This window comes from Tyto alba, unplaced genomic scaffold, assembly GCF_018691265.1.
Source record: "Tyto alba isolate M040663 unplaced genomic scaffold, T.alba_DEE_v4.0 Super-Scaffold_19, whole genome shotgun sequence".
In the NCBI taxonomy this organism is placed as follows: Eukaryota; Metazoa; Chordata; class Aves; order Strigiformes; family Tytonidae; genus Tyto; species Tyto alba.
This window is the reverse complement of record NW_024881281.1, coordinates 3501739-3518813: the sequence shown is the minus strand read 5'-3', so window position 1 is coordinate 3518813 and position 17075 is coordinate 3501739. Positions and strand designations below refer to the sequence as shown.

Genomic DNA, 17075 nt, shown 5'->3' with positions numbered 1-17075 from the left:
CCTTCACCTGCCGAGCCCGGGAGCAGGAGCTGCCCACGCCAGCTCACTGGCCATAAGGACCGTCTCACGGGCGCCCTCCACCCCGCTGTTTACATACTTTAAACTTCTGAAGAAAGTGGAATTCCATTCATGAGCATTTATCACTATGGAGATACTCGTCAGGACTTGCTCAGTGTTTCCCTATATGCCCTGAACTAACCTTCTGAAAGGAATACAAGTATTATGTTATCCTTTCCAACGGAGAGGTTATTTTTGTGCATCATCCACAGCTGTTATTAGCCAACCGAACTCTTGTAATGATACAACCTGGTTCATGATGAAGGAGTCATTCCCATTTTTCACAGCTAGGTGCTTCCCAGGCAGAATACACTGGGAATGAGTAAGGGATGTGCCACCCTTGTACAGCTTGCTGGCACTTAAAACAGTATCTTTGCCCCCACAGACAGACTATATGCAACTGCCTATTATTCACGTGGCATTAGAGAGCAAAGCATCAGCTGTGCCAGAATCCTAAACCTGTCACTCACCAGCCCCGCGTAAATCAGAGGCTCTATCAGGCTGATTATCTCTGCATGTAAAGATTTGAAAATACATAAATTAAGATTTTACTCTAAGCATAGGTGGCTTACAATGCTTTCTTAAGGATCAGATAGACCTCGCCATAGCTAAACATTACAGCGGCTGCTGATTTCTTAATCCATTCTCAACATGAGCATTTCTCAGTTGTTAAGCCTGGTGTGAAAGAAGCCTTTCACGGTCAAAAAATCCCCCAAGAGGAAAATATACAGCCCACATTTTCAGGCCATGGTGCATGAGCTGGGCACAGGCTTACCTGCCACAAAACCTGCTCAGCCAGAGGGGTTTGCAGGCAGATTACAGAGCTCTGCGCTTAATTTCTTCTTATTTAAAATCTGCGTGGTTTTATGCGTCTGCATTGAAAAATGTCTCCCATGCCTCTGACTGTAACTAATAATTTACCACAGTAGATAACTGGCCAGTGGAAGAAGCAGGAGTGAGGGTTTTGAGACTGAAGAGGAATGGTTGGTGGCTGGGTTTTGTGGGCTGGGTGTCACAAAGCGAGGCTTTCCAGTGCCGCCTGTAAGGCATCCCCTGCCGCCAGCACAGTAAATAATCTTCAATCTAATTCCACAGATTGCAGCAAGGGCTGCAGCTCCACGGTTTATTAATTAAGACGTTTAACTTACTTATTTTAAGCCTCAAATGTACCTACACTTCTCTTTATGGACTCCATGGGGCTACTTGTCCCTGATGTTAAGTATTACAGCACACAGAGTCAGGGCATGGATTCATTTATCAATGAATTCATTGAAATAATGCAAAATTTCTGCCCGTTTATTTTTCAGGTGAGATCCCAGGTGTGCAGGAGCCAGGCTCAGAGGAGCTGCACCCCACACCGTGCTGTGTTTGCCCTTCAAACCTGGGGGTGTGTGTCCCCCATGCCACGCAGGGCCTCTGTGGGTGGGGACGGAGCCCAGCAGCCTGTCGTGCTTCAGCAAACCTATAAAACCCACCACGTCCTTCTGGCGAGACCCCCATAACACCATTCAAGCCCCAGCCGGACCCCCAGGATCAGCTCCCCATGCTCAGCGTTAACCAGTAGGTGAACAGGAAAGCTGGCAGAGCTCCTTTCTTTTTTTTTTTTTTTCCCCAAATAAATGCCTACCAAAAAAAATGGTTAAACAATAAAAGGAATATTTAGTGCAAAGATATTTCACCATCCGCCTGTCCCCCGCCTCCTGCCCCCAGTCAGCAAGTGGCTTCTGCCCGAGCCCCACGCACCGGAGCACGGCAGGAGCTGGAGGAATTGTTCACACGCAGCAAAGACCCGGGGGTAGGGCTGGGCTCTGTGGGATTTGGGGATGCCAGGAGGAGCTGGAGCCTGGGATGGTGGGAGCCAGGTAGGGACCCCTGTGCCTGTGCCACCTGTGGGTGCCCACAGCAGCTGAGGGTGCTGGGGGGGTGAGCCGGCACAGCTCCGGCTGGGCAGCTGCCCGCACACCAAAAAAAAAAAAGCACCAGCAGCAGCCTGCAGAAATAATCGCTCCACGTGGTTTTGAGGTTTGGAGAAAATCAAAGACAAAAGGAAATGGCAGGCAGGCTTCGCTGGAGCATGAGAAGGCAAACAAACCCTGTGGGTTTTGTGACTTGTTTTTCTTAGGGAGCTTTAAGAGAGTGTTTGCAATCGCTGGGAACGAATTCCTAGAAATGAGAAGCTGTTATTATTCATAATGCAATGCCTTCGCAGGCAGGGCTGGGAGGACTGAGCCGTGCTGGGCAGACTCCTTGCAGGCACTGCCCATCCCAGGGACATCGGCCACCCCTGCAAGAGCAGAACAGCTCTCAGCATCAACCGATCGGAAAATTCACGCTCGCCTGGTACAGAGACCAGCTCTCCTCCGTGTGCACAGCAAGAAGCAGATGATTAATTTAGAAGACTAACAAGAAACTGTCTGAGAAAGGGCTAAATCCCATTTAGCCAGAACCACACAGCGACCTGGGCGCTTAAAACAGGTTATTCCAGGCATTTTCACAGCGGCACAAGACGGAGCGTGCTGGGCTGTGCAGGACAGCTCGCACGGCACAAGGGGACTGAGCAGGGCTCGCTTGGAGCCTGGTCACCGTGCCAGGCTGCAGGTATCACCCCAAAACGTAAACCAGGGTCCCCTCTGTGTCACTAGGGATGCTTTGTGGGAGGACAGACAGGCTGTTTATTAAAAGGGGGTGTGTTGGGGGGGGGGGGGGGAATCTTCCCTGTTAAAATGCAGTGTTAAAATCGCAGTTAAAAAATGACAAAGTCAGGAAAAGCAACCGCTTAAAGTTGCAAAACCAACACTGCACATCCTGTTTGTTTTATAGCCACATCGAACATCCTGTATGTTTTATGGTTTACATTTTACAACGTAAACAGTCGTATATTAAGCTACACAGTTAACCAAGAGAAAAACACAGGAGTAAAAAAATGCCATGTGCAAAGCAAGCAGGTCAGTACGGCTGTTGACACCGAAACCTCGGAATTTGTGGGCTTTATGTAATTTTTACTGTGCAACTCTTAACACAGTTCTTTTAATTTCATTTCTGGTGCTTTCCCCCTTAAAGAAGAGTGACGGGGGAAGATCGCCTGTGATTAATAACATCAGCATTAAATGGTCCTGATTAGCCTTTGAAGTTCACACATGTTTCACTGGGGTCAGTAGGTTGGGGAAGAGGGTCAGTGCCCGGCGCTGCCGGCGGCTCTGCGCGGGGCTGGGTTATCACCGTGTCACGCTGCCAGAGCCCGGCTCTGCCGCGGCACCGGGGCGGCGACACGCGGCATCAGCGCGCTTGCTTCTGGGGGGTGCGAAATTTGCAGAAAATTCCGAACGCGGCAAAAATTCTGAATTTCTCACAGCATTTTAAGCCAGCAGGGTCGCCCTGCCTCTAGAGTCAGCCCCATGAAGCGCCGCCTGACTCCGCTGCGTCAGAAGTGCACTTTCTGTACAGCTTTTAGGTGGCAGCAGGACAACTGGCTCCACATGTAAACGTGCTCTTTAGAAACTTGATGCATGATCGTTTTGAGCAAGACAGATACAACCATTCTCCCTCTGCACCCTTCTTCAGGACCTTTTCACAGCCCGCTCCCCCTCAAAAACAGCTGCTGCTTAAAAGACCGGCAGGTTAAAAACCATATTTGATGATACAAAGTATATCCTCTTACCTGTGGTACTAGGAGGAGCTGATGGCACTAAACTTAAAAGGATTTTAAACTCTATCTTCCCTTCCTCCAGCCAGCAAGGTTTGTTTATTTTTACATGACTTTCAGCTCAGACAGTGCAAACCAGACAGGTCCGTATTTTTATATGCATTATCTAAGCACTCGTTTGCCTGGCAGGCTGGAAGGGCCCTTCTGCTAAGTTATTACATGCACTGTGGTAGATAACTGTGTACTTCCCACTTCTGCATTCGCAATACACATGAATTAAGATTTTCCAAATAAAATACTTCATCTTTTATACGGCTGCCAAAGCCAGCTTGGAAAATAATGAGTTTATGCAACCTGTTTCTGCAAGCTGTATGTACCGCACACAGCAACGGCCAGGCTGAAAATCCCACAGCGCTGCCTGGAAAGTTCCTGGGCAGAAAAAAAAGGTCGGTGGCATCCGGGCAGGCAACGACTGAGCAAGTCAGAGGCTGCACTGCATTTCCAAGGGCAGGGGAAGCACGCAGGCAGCAACAGCAGCCCCCTTAGCATTAAACACTCCCCCACCCAGATGCACTGGCAACACAAAATAAATGTTGCTCCTCGTTATTAAATTTACTGCGACATCTCAACCAGCCTCCCTGTTATTAAATGTACTGCTACATCCCAACCAGCATCCCAGTTCAGACACAAATTCGGCATCGCGGGCCCACCTCTGACCAAAACCCTTGCAGAATGTCTCTCTTACATGTCCAAAGGGATCCAGGTGGTTGTTGGTGAGTTTTAGCTTCTGAAAGGACACCAGCTGCCGCATCCAGTGCGCTCCCGTGGCCGGTGAGTCGGGGTGCACGTACAGCCGCCCCGGCATGGCCGGCTCTGCCTTCCCAGCCACCATCCTGCAAACACAGCGGTTACAGATTGCATCACCTCGGCAGCAGTCACCTGCCCCGGACGTAGGAGAGCGTTTTGTCTTTGAACTCAACCCAGCAACCCTCCCGCCAGCCCTGAGGGGGGGACTCTGAGAGGCTCCTGCTGCTCGTGGGGTTTCAGGGCTCTTAATTTCAGCATCACGGGCTGGCAGAGTAACCCCGTCTCTGCTCCCGCGCGGCATTTCCTCGGGGCAGGGTCACTACGTGGCGACCGTGTTGGCACTGGTCAAGGAGGAGATCTCGCCTGGGTTTTTGGGGAGGATGAAGCCTTCAGAGGCCACTTTGCAAGGGGAGATTGTCTCACACGCTTCCCCAGGAGAAGGCACCCAGGAGCAGGAGTGGTACCAGCGTGGCCAGGCGGCAGCTCTGCTGGAAAGGGGCTGCTCCCCACTCCAGACCTGTGTCCTGGCACACGGTGCTGCCCCTCGTACCCTTCTGCCAGCTCCCCTTGTCCCCACGCCACCACCAAGTCTCACAGACACAAGACCCAGCCATGAGATATCACTTAATGGCAACTCCTCCATTACTGTGCATTGTTCTCCTCTTATAAAACATCAATAAAAACAATATTACCAAAACCAACAGAGACTTTCCAGCAGCAATAAATTGAAAAGGGGAAACAGCTCTAGGGCTGGCAAAAGCTAAATTAAACAGAGTTAACAACTATCCATCATCTAGGGCTTAATGGTTAAAACACAAAGTGGCTGCCGCACCGCAGAGGCCCTCAGTCCACTCCTCTTACCCAGCGGCACTCCAAGACAAAAGCGAGTGGAAAAGGGATTTTTTAAAACTAGAGCAGCCTTAATGTGCAAGTAAATTATTACAGTTTTATAGGATGTCACCAGGCTCCTTCCCATTAAGATGACTATGAAGTTTTCCATTGCTCATCTTTTCACCAGGCACCAGTCGGTGGAAGGGTTTGCGAAAAGCACAGCGAATAGTCGCAGTGAGGGAAACTGCTGGGTGTATTTGGGGTAAAAATCAAAAGAGAAAACACCACAATTCCTTTGTCAAAAAGCAAAAAACATAGCTGCCTCTTGGGTAAGACACTTTACTATCAAAGGCACAGGGAAGGGAAGAATAACAGAAGAGAAAGAAACTCCAGAGGAAGAATGAATTAAAAGAAAAAAAAGCTCTAAACTGGATCTGGCATTGGACTGCAATAGGGGGAATCGCTGCTCCCTTCGTCTGCTGGAGCAGCACGGCTGAACCAGGGCTTTGACTAAACCAATCCACATTTTGCTTTATAGCCGACTGCCTAAAAGCAAAATATTACTATAGAAGAAAGGAATTTAAAACTTTTATTGAGTCATGTAGATACCTAATTTTTAAGGCCAAAATGGACTATTAGATGATCTAGTCTGGCCTCTGGTACAACACAGGCTGTGGCTTTACCCTCTTGCACCTGCACATGGCCAGATAACCTGTGCTTGGCCTAAAACACCTCCTCTGAAAAGACATCCAGTCTTGAGCGCTTTGTAAACGAACAATCCACCACCTCCACTACCAGTTTGTTCCAGCAGTTAATCTCCCAGCCTGTTAAGAGTATTTTGGTTTAGAGTTGTCTGGTTTTCACTTCCCCATTGGCCTTTGTATCTATCGCTGCTCCACCGAAGAGAGCTCTGGGATGTTGACATCTCTGCCATAGGAAGGTATTTATGTTGGTTTCTGAGTTTGCACAGAATTTTCTGATGGAAAAAGAAGTCAAACAGAAATGTTCTCTTACCATTTGTTGTCACAGAATTTATACCGGTGGTCGTCAGCCGGGACGATGTCGATCAACAAGATGTACTTGGTCTTGGGGTTCATTCCGGTCACTTTGACCTTGTAACTAGGAAACATCCTCCTTAGGAAAAACAAAGAGTTAACACGTTAGTGAGCAACCTGGAGCCGTGCTGGAACTGATGGAAACTTGGAGCAGCACCCCAAAAAGCAGATCCACCATGTGATAAATTCACACCAAGACAAATGAGCTACAAACCATTATTGCTGCTTATACATCAACTGAATTAAACTCACTCTTTCCAGAAAATGAGCTGCACAGGGCTAGTGCAAAACGAGGCACAAATACAGATGAGGGCATATAGACTGGGGTTATGGGCCAGTGCCAGGAGAAGGTGCATGTAGAGAGAGATATGGTGGGGGGACAACACATCCCTCTTTACAGGATGCTCAGACAGGGAGCCCTCAGTACCCCAGGAGGCTCCACATGGCTTATGGCAGCCTCAAAAATGTAGATTTCTTGTTGCCATGAAAGTGCATGAAAAGTCATGAGGTCAGACTACACATCAAAAGAAACTAAGCACATGCAGCTTTCTCACTCCCATGTTCCCAAAGTCCACAACACCAAGTCCCACCCGTACTCTTACGCAATAGCTGAACCTGTGTTCCCTTCAACAGACTGAAAAACTGAGGATCAGTAAAGCCTGGGGGGAGACTAAGGGTTAAACCCTGCAGTGGTGTGGATAGCCACCACTCTGGCCTTCCCAAATTTCCCAAACTCACAGCATGCCTGTTAAAACTTGTTGGAGCCAGGAGCATGGCAGTGCTCCCCACTGAAAATGGCCTCGTCCCACTGATCTACCATTGACTTTAATGGACACGTAGCAGCCAACACCAAACAGGGAACGTCACATAAACCAGTGTATCACTAAAGAATGTTTACATAGCTCTTACATATCTAAAGAATCTTTGCAATATTAAATATTTCTGTATAAAGCTATGGCCATGAAACCAGTATATACCACTACGCTCTGGTCTTGCCATCCAAAGGAGATGGTCCTGGTGGGTACGGGTACTGTCGTGGGTTTCCCAAGCCCTCAAGACTGCATCAGGAGCCAGGAATTGCAGGATCGGGCGCTTCACATCCTCGGAGTAACTATTTTCTTGGCTTCATCTTCCCAACCTCCTCCTCATCCAGTAAAAAAACAAGTCAGTTGAGCAACCTGGCTCACCACAGCCAAGGAACTAGCCAGAACAGAAAATTGTCCTTTCCACCGGCATAAGGGGAAGGAGGATGAGAATTGCTACATCCTGGAGTCATTCTAATTACCCTAATTAACAAGGGCCCAAATCCTGATGTCGTTTCTCCATCGGATGTCGAGGCCACTTTGCCCCCCACCCTTTTTCCCTCCTCCCCCTGAGCGTTGCCCCCGCACCCAGCCGAGCTGGCCCGGGTCTGCAGCACCATTTTGTCGCTGCTTGGGGAGAAGGCAACAAAATGGGCCCTGTTCGAAATCATTTCAATTGACTCTTTTAACCGCCCTGCATAAATTCCAGATGTTTACCATGTAATTAGCTGGGACTAAAAAGGGGTGGTTTACCAATGTCCGTATTTGATTTTCATTCATAAACTCTACACTCCTCTTAACCTTGTCCTCCTACAGGTAAGCACCTGGATAAATACAGTAGGACATTTCAATTTGCGAATACACAGCCCAATTCACACATTGAAAAAAATTGCATAAGGAATCCAATCTGAATGCCAAGATTTATTTTTTTTTTAAATTAGGCCTTAAAATGACATTTAAAAATTAAACAAAAAAAAGAGGAGAAATTAATAAAAAAAAAAAAAAAAAAAGAGATGGACATGATTTGACAGTTACTGCATTGTACCAGGCAAACGTCCTGCATCGGGGATTTTTATAACATCTAGCTTCTGAATTTTTTTTTTCTCAATCATTTCATTTACTGTAGTACATCCAAGCTGCTAAAGTAGCTGGACTGATATATTGTAAATGTTAAGTGCTTTTTTAATGGCATTTAAAATTAAGCTTCAGCATATGGAGTTCATATAGCATGGACATGCCTGAGTTTATAATGTTCTTTAGTATAGCCCTCTAAAATAAATACAAAGAGCCAAAGTACTACTATAATATATACAGCTGAAATTCTTTAAGGATAACAAATGGGGACTCGCATCTGATTGAAGGTGTTGCTTAACTTGCAAACCACTCGCTATCTTGCAGTGGTAGCATTGTACTCGGCAGTCGACAAACCCAGCTACAACCAAGTTTGCCAATTCTCCGCATTCTTTTCCAGGAAAACACAGGGTAGATTTTAGCAATTTGGCTGTGCATGGACATTTCATCATTATTATTAGCTGCTGCATTTTGGCCTTTAAAAAAAAATATGCTACTAATGTGCTGTCCAGGGACTTGTCAGTTTAATTTTCTTAATGAAAACATATTTCTCAACCCCTTGGCAGAGACTCATTTAGTAAATATCTCTTTGCAATACGATACAAACACGGGTTGTGCATTTCTGGTGGGAAGGCATGACAAACCGAAGAGCTGGGTCCAAGAAAATGCAGTCATAGACTTTCAACTTAAAAAAAAAAAAAAAAAAAAGCAAGAGAGCGCACCTAATATCATGTCCTGGCCTTTATTAAATGTCCTGTTTGAGAGGGGAGCAGAAAACCACGGCAGAGGCACCGGGCTGCACCAACGCTGCCTGGGAGCCAGGCCGTGCCTACAGTGGGTCTATACAGCTCCCCGTCAGCCCTGGGAAGGGGCCAAAAACCTGCCCGCTTCCCCAGATTTACTACAGGTCAATGGAGCTACTCACAGCCATGGGCTCTACACTCAGTAGTAGCTTTGCATAACCAGCCCCTCTGCCAAATCTCTGCAGGCAGGAGCTCTCGGGCGGATGGGCGGCTCCGCAGAGGATGCTTCGCTTCGGCCAGCTTTCCCTGACAATAGCTTGCTTCATCATCTATTGCTCGGGGACCAGCAGCGGCAGAAGAATAACCCAGTGCTGCAATAAAAACTTGCCAATGTCTTGCCAAGCTCTGGGAAAGCTCAGCTTGGCTTTGGTGGGAGGTCTGAAACAAGACCCGGGCAGATCCACATTTTATCCACCCTCCTTCCCACTGCCACGCATGAGTCCAAACTGAGTGAGAGCTTCGCTGCGAGGAAACTGGTTACAAAAATTGGGAATCTGGGGCTTTCTGGGGAGTGCATCCAAGCAGGCGACGCCTCCTGCACCAAGGGTTGCTGCAGCCCTGCAAACGGGGAAGCTCAACGAGGTTAATCACCGGGCACACGTGCAGCACAGGATAAGCCAACTATTAGGTGAAGTTTAAGCCACCAGTAATCAGGATATTAAGAACAACAATTCCTGGCCTCATCATCTTTGTTCAGACCCAAAGCTTGGTCGGACACAGTGTCCGAGGGCTGCAGCAAATGTCCTGAACGTCCAAACGCCACCGCCATCCCTGGATGGGACCAATTTCTTCCCCTTCATGCTTTTTTTTTTTTTTTTTTTTTCCTTCCCGAAAGCCACACAAGCTGTGTGTGTAACCCACCAGCACGCATGAGGTGCGATGGCTGCTCCCAGCCAACACGGGGCACGAGCCACAAGCCCACGAGCCCACGGCGTGCCTGTGTGACAGCCGGCGATGCCCAAGGCAGGGACACAGCACAAGCAGCCAAGCATCAGCCCCGACAGCCTCTTCTTCTGCAAAACACCAAGTCAGTAAGACTCCAGTTTCGGACACATTCAAAACCCGCTTCTCCCTCCAGCTCAAGCCAGCAAAGAAGGGCCCATCCAGGCCCCTCAGCACCATCCTGATGGTCCCTCAGAGCTCTCTGCTGGGTTCGGTGGCGCTGGCAGGCACTGGCAGGGGCACAGCACCGCTGTGCGATGGCAGCACTGCCCTTCCGAAGGGAAAACTTAAATCAGTTTTTATGTTCACACAAGAAAGCTGCCCTCAAAGAAAGCATTCACAGGAGAAAGGCTGCAGTGCCTCACTCCTATGCAAGCTGGACCTCTGCTGTGGCATTAAAATACCACAGTCTGGCACCCAGTCGCTGGGGGCCGGAGTGCAGGGTGATGCCCTGGGGAGGGCAAAGGGGCTGAGCCTGGCTCTGGGGACCACGAGCGGTGGGAGCGGGGACAGTGTCACCCAGGCTTGGCACCACACTGCCACAGCCTCAGCTAAACTCTTCCCTGCAGCTCTGCGCAGATGAAATGTAGCAAAAACAGTAAAAGCCAGGAAAATAAACAAGCAGCACAATTCTGTAGCCCTCCCAAGCTTCAAAGATGATGTGAGAGTGAATTATTTGTTCTGATAATGAAGCAGTCATTGCTTAGCTAAGTTTATGCTAGGCACATTTTATCTCTACATGATATTCACAAATTGTTTTAAAATGAACTGTTAGAATAAGCATCTCTTGTTTATTTATTTATTCTATTACTATCCAATCCCCTTAACCATGGAGCAGTTACTGACATGGAGCCAAAGCTTCTATTATGTTCAAACAAAGTTTAATTAATGTGTAATTGGTTGGTTGGATTTGGAAGAGAGTGATAAGAAGAAAGCTGTGCTTTCGTTTAGGGCAGCAGTTCCCAGCCTCTCGGGCTCTCCAGGCTTGGCCACTCCATGGGCATCTTGTGTTTTAATCCCCATGTGAGCAGGCCTGGTTGGTCCTGAAGAACTGGGTGACTGCAAGGTTCCCAGGTCCAATGAAGTCTTATTTTTGCACAGGTGATAGCAATCCAGCCCAGCTGGAAAAGCCGAGAGCATCAGAGCTGATCAAAGAGCTCACAACCCTCATCTGAGCATCGCCTGCCCCGTGCCACGCTGCACGCCGGGACCTGTGTGTCCCAGGGATGCTGGCTCATGCCTTGGTACTGCTGGGTGACAAGGTGGCCTCTGCAAACCCCTTGGGCTTCACCCCCTTCCTGCTCACAAGGATTTGATCTGACATTCCATGCTTGGCCTCAAACACGATTTCTGACGCTCCTGCTGATGCATTAGCTGGGAAGGGGTTTCTCTGACCAGCACGTGGTAAGCAGGGGAACTCAACTGGTATTTCGGTGGAGAAAACTGCACAGAAACAAGACACCTGACTCCTGGTGGAGCAATCCAAGGCCTGTCCTCACCAAAGGCTGTCGTTGTTCTCTGAAGCCCACAGGAATGTGCACGCTGCTGCTCACTGCATGTCCCTGGGGTGTGGATGGTGCTTCAGAAACTACCGCGCACTTCCTTCTGTCCTTTCAGGGGGTAAAAATGTCACCCAGCCCTTCAGCAGCTCAACAGCTGAAGTTCTGTTTTCAAAAGGAGTTTCAATAAGACAAAGCTTTCCAACACAAACAGTGATTTTACAATCCTTAAGTTTGGGGTGGTCAAGTAAAGTGATGGCTGGATTTTCAGAAGCTGTCTGGAAAGGTGATGCTTATGGCATATCAGGTTGTGAAAGGATCAGAAAAACAAGAAATCACTCAACATCTTGGCTAACAAGCCATATCATGGCTGAAGACCACCTCCTAGAAGCTGCTGGGCATGCCGAGATGCCTTCAGTGATGGTTTCAAAGCCCCGAGGCAGATGACATGCCTACATCCCTGATAAGGACTAATGTGGCCCCAAATTCTTCTTCAGAACTGGCCATGGCTGTTTAAGGATGCTTCTCCTTGGCTTCATTGTTAGGAGGGAAAGGAATGGTGTGCAGAGGCTTCAGGAACCACGTTTCCATTCTGATGACCTTTCTGCTTTTTTTCCAATTTCCCTTCTTTTGACAAGTATTTCTTCCACTGACTTAACGCATCTTTAAAAATAATATTCTCCGGGGCAGATTAAAACAAATTTTGGGATGTCAGCTGTTTCTTTTAGCCTTTTAAATGGCATTTCCTTTTTGATAGATTCTTGCTTTCAGAAAATACTTTAAAGAGATCAAAGAGTTTTTCAACAGGGTCCCATTTTCCCAGTGTATCCTAACCCTCAGTCCCTTATTTCTCTTATCACCCACGCCACTCCGCTATGACGCTCTGTATACAAAGTAAGAGCAGTTAACTTTGAAGTGCTGGATTAGCCCATGCCAGATCCTTGCCACAGAATAACAAACAATACAGGTTCAACAGGAGTTCTCATCAGTAGTTCATTTTTCAGCCCCAAATTCACTGTCACTAACACAAGCAACATTGAACTCTCAGTCTACGGACAGATAGGAGAGATTTATCTGGTGGCAGGACCATGACCTAGTGATGAGAAGGTCAGACAGTTAAGGGATTTTTATATTTTGGAATGGCGAGGTTGTATTTTTTTTCTTCTGGCTAACGCATCTGATTTTTAAATAAAACATTGTTTCTCACATACTTGAGAACTTGGTTAGCTGGATGGTTGCTTTCATGGTCTAGAAACATTTCCTCTCCTTGCCCCATGGTGACTTGAAACACAGGCAGGCTTCTTGCCATGGGATGCTTCTCCGGTGCTTTCGTTTTGCCGCAACTGAAGTTGAGCAGAGAAGGTCCCACTGTGCCAGAGGATGGCGAGGTGGGTGCCGGCAGCCCCCGGCAGCACCAAGCGGCACAGCACAAAGGGACCTCAGCGAGAAGCCACCTATGAGCGTGGCCAGCGACACCGGTGCTGCGGGATTTCAGGGCAGGTTCGCTCCCTCGCCAGCCTGGCTCCCTCGGTGCTGCAGCCCCTCCAGCTCTGGGGGCTCTGCGGGGGCTTTCAGAGGAGCCATGGGCAGCCTTGGTGTCGGTGCAGAGCAGGAGATGATCCACAGTCCCCGTGCCCGGGAGCCTTTGATGCAAAGGCAGAGCCCATGCCATGGTGGGGATCTTCCCCGGACGGTTTGGGCTTGACCAAACCCTTCCCTGCATCCCTGGCCAGCTCCAGCCTAAGGACTAGCCAGGCAAGCTTTGGGAACACCCTTAACCATCAGCATCCCGTGTATTTAACAAAGCAAAAGCAGGGATTGCTGTTTGAAGAGAGAAGCACATTAAAAACCAAAATCCCATCCCTGTCCTACTCAGCGTGCACGAGCTCTGTCTTCCTTGCCAAAGCTGTCGACATCTTTAGCAGCACAGCCAAGAGCCATTGGGGTTTTTTCCTGCTCCTTTCTCTAAAAGCAGGAGTTTGCCCGAACAGGGTAATTCCAGGACCTCAAATTTAGGACTAAGCTGATCAAACATTCCTTAAATATCTACTTTATTTCCAAGTTTTAAATTGATGGCTCACATTCCATCACTGATCTTGGATATTAAGGTTTGCTTTTGGATCAAAAACCTTTAGCAGAGATTCTTGTAACTGCCTCAAAAGATTCTGGACAAATATTTCCCTTTAATTGTAATGAGAACTGGGCATCCGTATGCCCTACAGAGCCATGGAAAATTTAACTTTTAAAGGATTATTCACAGAGGAAAGCTGCACCAGCTTAGCCAAAGCATTCATACTTCTTCAGACCTTGATGTCCTAAAAACTAGTTTTATTTTGGTTTACTAAAGTTGATTAGGAACAGATTTTTTAAAACTGAAATAAGCCACTTTTAAAATGAAACTTGAACATCTAAAGGGGGTTTGCGTCTTTTCCACACATGCAAGCTACTTTATTGATTTTTTTTTTTTCCTGTGCAGTATTTTCCTACATATGCTTCTTAAAACCTGCTACTATAAAGACTGGAGCTATCTTCGTACCTGTGCACATCCTGCACTCCAGCCAAAACTCAATCCCAGTATCTTGAGCCTCCTGTTCACATCTCTGGGATAGTTATGCTACCACAGAGGAATGACACATTGTTTTCAGTAACTGTTCACAAAAATGTGACCAGACACGCTGCAAACTGGTACTTTTTTTTACTGGTTAGCCATAAACTTCATCAAATTGCTTGTCCCTGGCAATAGCTGGATAGAAACTGCAATGCTGCAAAGGCTGGCACCTTGGAAAAAAAAAAAATAGGGGACAGCTAGAGCTAAATAAAAACTAAGAGAAAGAAAGAAAACCCTGAGCCAGGAAGACTGTGTAAGCAAAGATTAACTTCATGCCGAAATAAGGTCTGGAAGAAGAGATTTCACAAATAATTTTAAGAGACTAAGTGGGGGTTTTCACAGGATTAAATAATAATAATAATAATAATAATAATAATAATAATAATAATAATAATAATAATAATAATAATAATAATAATAATAATAGTTTAGTTAAGTAATAGCACATAAGAGCGAGAAGATTAAATTGGATTGATAACGAAGCCTCTCGTTTGCTCTCTGCTTTACCCACCCCTCACACAACTTCACCACCACGGACTGCCTGAAGCCCAGCAGGGAAGGTGCGCGCCTTGCTGGGACGGGCTGCGGCTCCGCAGAACCCGACAGGAGCGACGGGAGCGGGACCTCCGCGCCAACGCACCCCGGCCCTTTAGCACCATCTACACTGATTTTATTAATTTGATTTAATAGGACTTCACCGCCATGAAAATGCTTTTTCGGTTGTTGTTTTGTTTTGTTGGTTTTTTGGTTTGGTGGGTTTGTTGGGTTGGGGGTTTTTTGGCTGTTTTTTTTTTTTGGGGGGGAGTGGTTGTTTTTTTGTTTTTGTTTTGGTTTTTTGGTTGGTTGTTTTGTTTTGTTTTTTTGTTTGTTTTGTTTGTTTGCTTTTTTTTTTTTTTTTTTTTTTTTTTAGATAAACGGGAGGAATTGTGAACAACTATAGCCTTATTTATAAACACAGGCATGCACAGCTCGGTGCGGGTGCTGGGCTCATTCACCCATCCCGGGAAGGCGAACCGGCCGTACGGGGAGCGGGAACCGGGGCTGGGGGAACGGGAGCGGGTACCGGGAACCGGGGATCGGGGTGGGGAGCGGAAGCGGCTTCAGCCGCCGCGCCGGGGCTCAGCGGTGAGGGGCGGCTCGGAGGCGCCGGCCGGGCTCGCCCCCCCCCCGCCCCCGAACAACGGGCTCTCATCTGCAAACGACGGCAGCTTTTTTTTTTTTTTTTTTCTTTTTCCGAAAAAGCTGCTCTGCAAAATGCCCCTCGCGATGGCCGGCGCTTAAAGAAGTCACGCGTGGCCGGTTTTTTTCTCGTTTCCCCCCGGTTTGGACAGCCCTCGGGTACCTACAGCTGCAGGGAGCGGCAAAGACGGGGCAATTTTTGCACTACACATAATTCAGCCTTTAAGAACCATCCACAGAAAACCCTCTGGAGCAGAAATTCGTAATTAGAACAAAACCTCAAATAGGAGGAACCTGATTTATGGAGCCCAGCGCCCCGTCCTCTGGGCGCTGCGATGGGCAGGGTTTATGTCTGAAGGAGGCGAGCGGTTTTATGCAAAGTTCAGGGAACTTTGCTAACATAAACTTTTTATCTTGTGATGATCCTTTTAATATAAAATAATCTCTTCTTTTTTTCCCTCCCACAATGAAGCAGTCAAACATTAAAAAGATAGCGAGTGCATTTTAAAGATGTTTCCACTTTATAAATCAAGTTTTCTTGGCAACAACATGATTTCTATTTCAATGCTGAGCTTGCTGTGTTCTCCTAATGTCTCCTACAGATCAGTCCTAAGAGGGAGTAATAATCCCCCCAAAGTAATTCTCAGCCCTAAATTCTCGATAATTTATAGTTGGCTCGTTCTGTGGAGCTCTACAAAGAATGAAACAAATGACTCCCCCTCTCCCCCCCACTAAGTTATCAATATTTGCCTTGTTTATACAAAAAGGCTATTTTACACCATTGCCATGGAATTAACGCTTCCGCTGAGCTTTACATTTCCTCTCCATTGAGTGAACTTGTCATTAAAGTCACTTTTTTTTTGTTGTTTGAAATTTAAAAATCAGGCTTCAATTTCTTTTCGTTTGTGCCCCTTGAGGTCAGACAGACCGACATTTAAGTGATTTCAACTAACTGCATTCAGGGGCATCTCTGTGCCTGCTGGGAGGGGGATTAGAGTCCTAATTAGTGCCTGCAATTAGCCGTTTTCCCTCTTCTCACCCCCCCCCCCACCCCACTCCCCCCCATGCTAAATGCAAGTGCATACAAATCTCCATCAACCATCATTTTTTTAATTGGGTCAAGAGGAGGTTTATTATTGCTACTCTTTATTTAAATAGCTTGGGTAAAATAAAATCTGCATGAGGTAATAATTTTAATTTCGTCATTTGCATGACGATTCACGGCATATTCCTGCATTTGGGCTGCCCTGCTCTCAGCATGGACACGAGTGGCTCAGCCTGGCACTCGGTACGAACCAAGAGACTTCAGCGATCACGGGATGTAAGTTCCTCGATTATTTTTTTTTTTCCCTACCATTCTCATACTAATTATTTTGTGAATTTTTTTGCTGTCGGGGCTGCCGGAGAGCCCAGCCCAGTCCCGCCCCTGGGCTCCAGCATGGCTCCCGCTGCCCGGGCTCCAGAGCCCTTAGACTCCCTCTTTACACTTTGCCCTTTATTTTAACACCATTTGCAGCTGGACATAGAGTTAAAAGAAAAAAAAATAATGATGTGACTGTTTTGTTTCATGTTGTTCATCAGCGTTTCAGCCATGGGGTTTTTTTGAATTAAAAACTATTAAAAAATACTAATAGCTTGATGGTGCTGCACTGATTTTCACAAACGGAGAATTTGGCTTAGACGATAACTTAAAAACCAAAGTTTTGTACATCTTGGGGTCAATCTCCTCATCCACATGCTCATGAAAGGTGAGTACGTGTGCACCGCCAGCTCCACT

At 47.2% G+C, this 17075-nt stretch overlaps 1 protein-coding gene across 1 annotated transcript in view; it reads right to left on the bottom strand.

Annotated features, from left to right (window-relative positions):
- TBX4 (T-box transcription factor 4) overlaps nt 1-17075 on the bottom strand; it is a 38559-nt gene that overhangs the window by 16949 nt on the left and 4535 nt on the right. Inside the window, exons 4-5 of the mRNA XM_042791553.1 lie at nt 6353-6472; nt 4446-4593 (exon numbers count right to left, since the gene is read on the bottom strand). Coding sequence (XP_042647487.1) covers nt 4446-4593; nt 6353-6472 — 268 coding nt within the window. The remainder of the gene's footprint in view (nt 1-4445; nt 4594-6352; nt 6473-17075) is intronic.